The 2,156-nt window shown below is 41.4% G+C and overlaps 1 protein-coding gene across 1 annotated transcript; it reads right to left on the bottom strand.

Annotated features, from left to right (window-relative positions):
- Window positions 1-425: 425 nt before the first annotated feature.
- On the bottom strand, window positions 426-965 carry LOC129242201 (uncharacterized). Its single transcript, XM_054878758.1, has one exon. The coding sequence runs from the start codon at window positions 963-965 to the stop codon at window positions 426-428; it is 540 nt and encodes a 179-aa protein (XP_054734733.1).
- Between the last annotated feature and the right edge of the window lie 1,191 nt (window positions 966-2,156).

Below are 2,156 nucleotides of genomic sequence, written 5' to 3' on the forward strand. Positions count from 1 at the left end.
TTGGTGCATGATCACCATTCGGAATTCACTGAGAGGTCGTTGGTTCAAATCTCGGTGAAAGCAAAATTAATAAAAACATTTTTCTAATAGCGGTCGCCCCTCGGCAGGCAATGGCAAACCTCCGAGTGTATTTCTGCCATGAAAAAGCTCCTCATAAAAATATCTGCCATTCGGAGTCGGCTTGAAACTGTAGGTCCCTCCATTTGTGGAACAACATCAAGACGCACACCACAAATAGGAGGAGGAGCTCGGCCAAACACCTAACAGAAGTGTACGCGCCAATTATTTTTTTTTTTTTTATAATACTTTCGATGACATGGTACACATTGCACCGATTATGAAAACAGACGCGAGCCTTTGAATCTTGCCAACCCTTTCAATGTCCACATCCTCCTAAGGGCAACCCAGCGTACTACAATGCCATACTAAAGAATTCGCCTAATGAAGAAGAGTGTGTATTCTTTGCTAATTTTCGAAGCGAGCTGTGCGCCAAAGCCGCCAGCTGTTGCGTTTTTGAGTCCCGCTTGATTGGCATTATCCGAGCCCGTGCCACCGGAATTGCTTGTGAGCTCAGCACAGTTGATTACGAGGTGCTGCTGGCTATCTGGAGCGGTTCCTACTCGTGGTTGTGTTGATGTAACAGCGGCCGAATGCTGCTGCAGTTGAGTTGCTTGCGGTTGTTTCTGCGCCTGTTGTATTTGTGTGGGCTGCTGATGCGACTGCAGTGTCGATGTAGCGGTTACTGCTGGAACAGGTGAGCCTACATTTCGTTTGTTTGGTGGTCCGATTGGCGTGACTGCGCGCATACCAGGTGCAGCCGCAAATGGTGCCGTCGATGTTGTAGTCGTGGTGGTTGTGACTGTGATTAAAGTTGTCGCTGATGTCGTGGTAGTAGTAATAGCGCTTGACACGACCGTATTTGCTGCGGAAACTGCGGCGGCGGCCGCAGCATCAGGGGGTTCCATCCTCCAAAAGTCGAAAAGATTGTTATGGATTGTGGGGATGTCGCAATCTAGTGGCGTGTATAACTCTGGACCATGGAAGCGGGATAGAAACTGTTTGTACGGTATTAAGATTTTACAATCCAAAAGTACCCTCTCAACAGGCGCTTAAACATTCAAATATGGGCAAGACAGGTCAAGTATACCCGCTGAAAATTTTAACGCTTCGATCTTGATAAAATTTGGTTTGGTCAAATTGCTCTACTAATCGTACAATAACAGAAATTGTGTAAAAGAGAGGAAGGAAAGGGGTTGTAGTTGTCAAGATATAGTTGTTCACAATTTTAATTTTTTCATGCAAGTATTTGTTCTTTAAGTAGTAAGTCAAATAACTGTTGGTGTTTCCGACAAAAATTAAAAAAAAGCAAAATTTTTTTGTTAAGCATTTTTTTAGTAGTTTTAATTTTTTTGAAATTTCGACTACTCTGATGTTTTAAAAAGAGAAAATTTCATTACTGAATTTTGATCTTGAACGCACTCAACCGCCACGACGCAGTCGAATTGATCAATCGTTTTTCGTATATACCCAACGTTTGTTAGATTATACCCAACTTGGTTTTTTCTAACAAGCGAACACGATGAAGTTTGTAAACGAGTACACTTGGTGTGTTTTCTTGAGCTATTTTCCCTATAAGAATGTTTTCAGATGCAAATTAGAACAATAATACACTGGTGGACTTAAGTATTTACACACCATTATTTTCTTAAAAGCTGCTATAATTTTAAAATGAAAAGGTTGCGCCCGTTGCTCGTAAAATTATACATCAGCAACTTCTATCTCCTTAAGCACCATATCTGCGCTATTGTCACGAAAATATTTATTTTGATTATTACAACCATATAGTGTAATATATCATCCATAACTCATCAGAGATTTCGAAGTTGTAAGATAATTCGTTTATTTATTGTAGAAACCAGTTTTAACACCGATAATAATATCAGCCTTGAAATCCAACGGAGAACCTCCATTGCCAACAAGTGCTACTTTGGACTAAGTAGGCAATTGAGTAGTAAAGTCCTCTCTCGACGAACAAAACTAACATTTTATAAGGCTCTCATCATGCCCGTCCTAACGTATGGCGCAGAAGCTTGGAGGATGACAGCATCCGATGAAGCGACGCTTGGAGTGTTCGAGAGAAAGATTCTGCGTAAGAT

Source organism: Anastrepha obliqua, chromosome 3, assembly GCF_027943255.1.
Source record: "Anastrepha obliqua isolate idAnaObli1 chromosome 3, idAnaObli1_1.0, whole genome shotgun sequence".
Lineage (NCBI taxonomy): Eukaryota > Metazoa > Arthropoda > Insecta > Diptera > Tephritidae > Anastrepha > Anastrepha obliqua.

Coding starts and splice junctions, on each gene's coding strand:
- LOC129242201 (XM_054878758.1), bottom strand. CDS start 965: ATGGAACCCCCTGATGCTGCGGCCGCCGCCGCAGTTTCCGCAGCAAAT.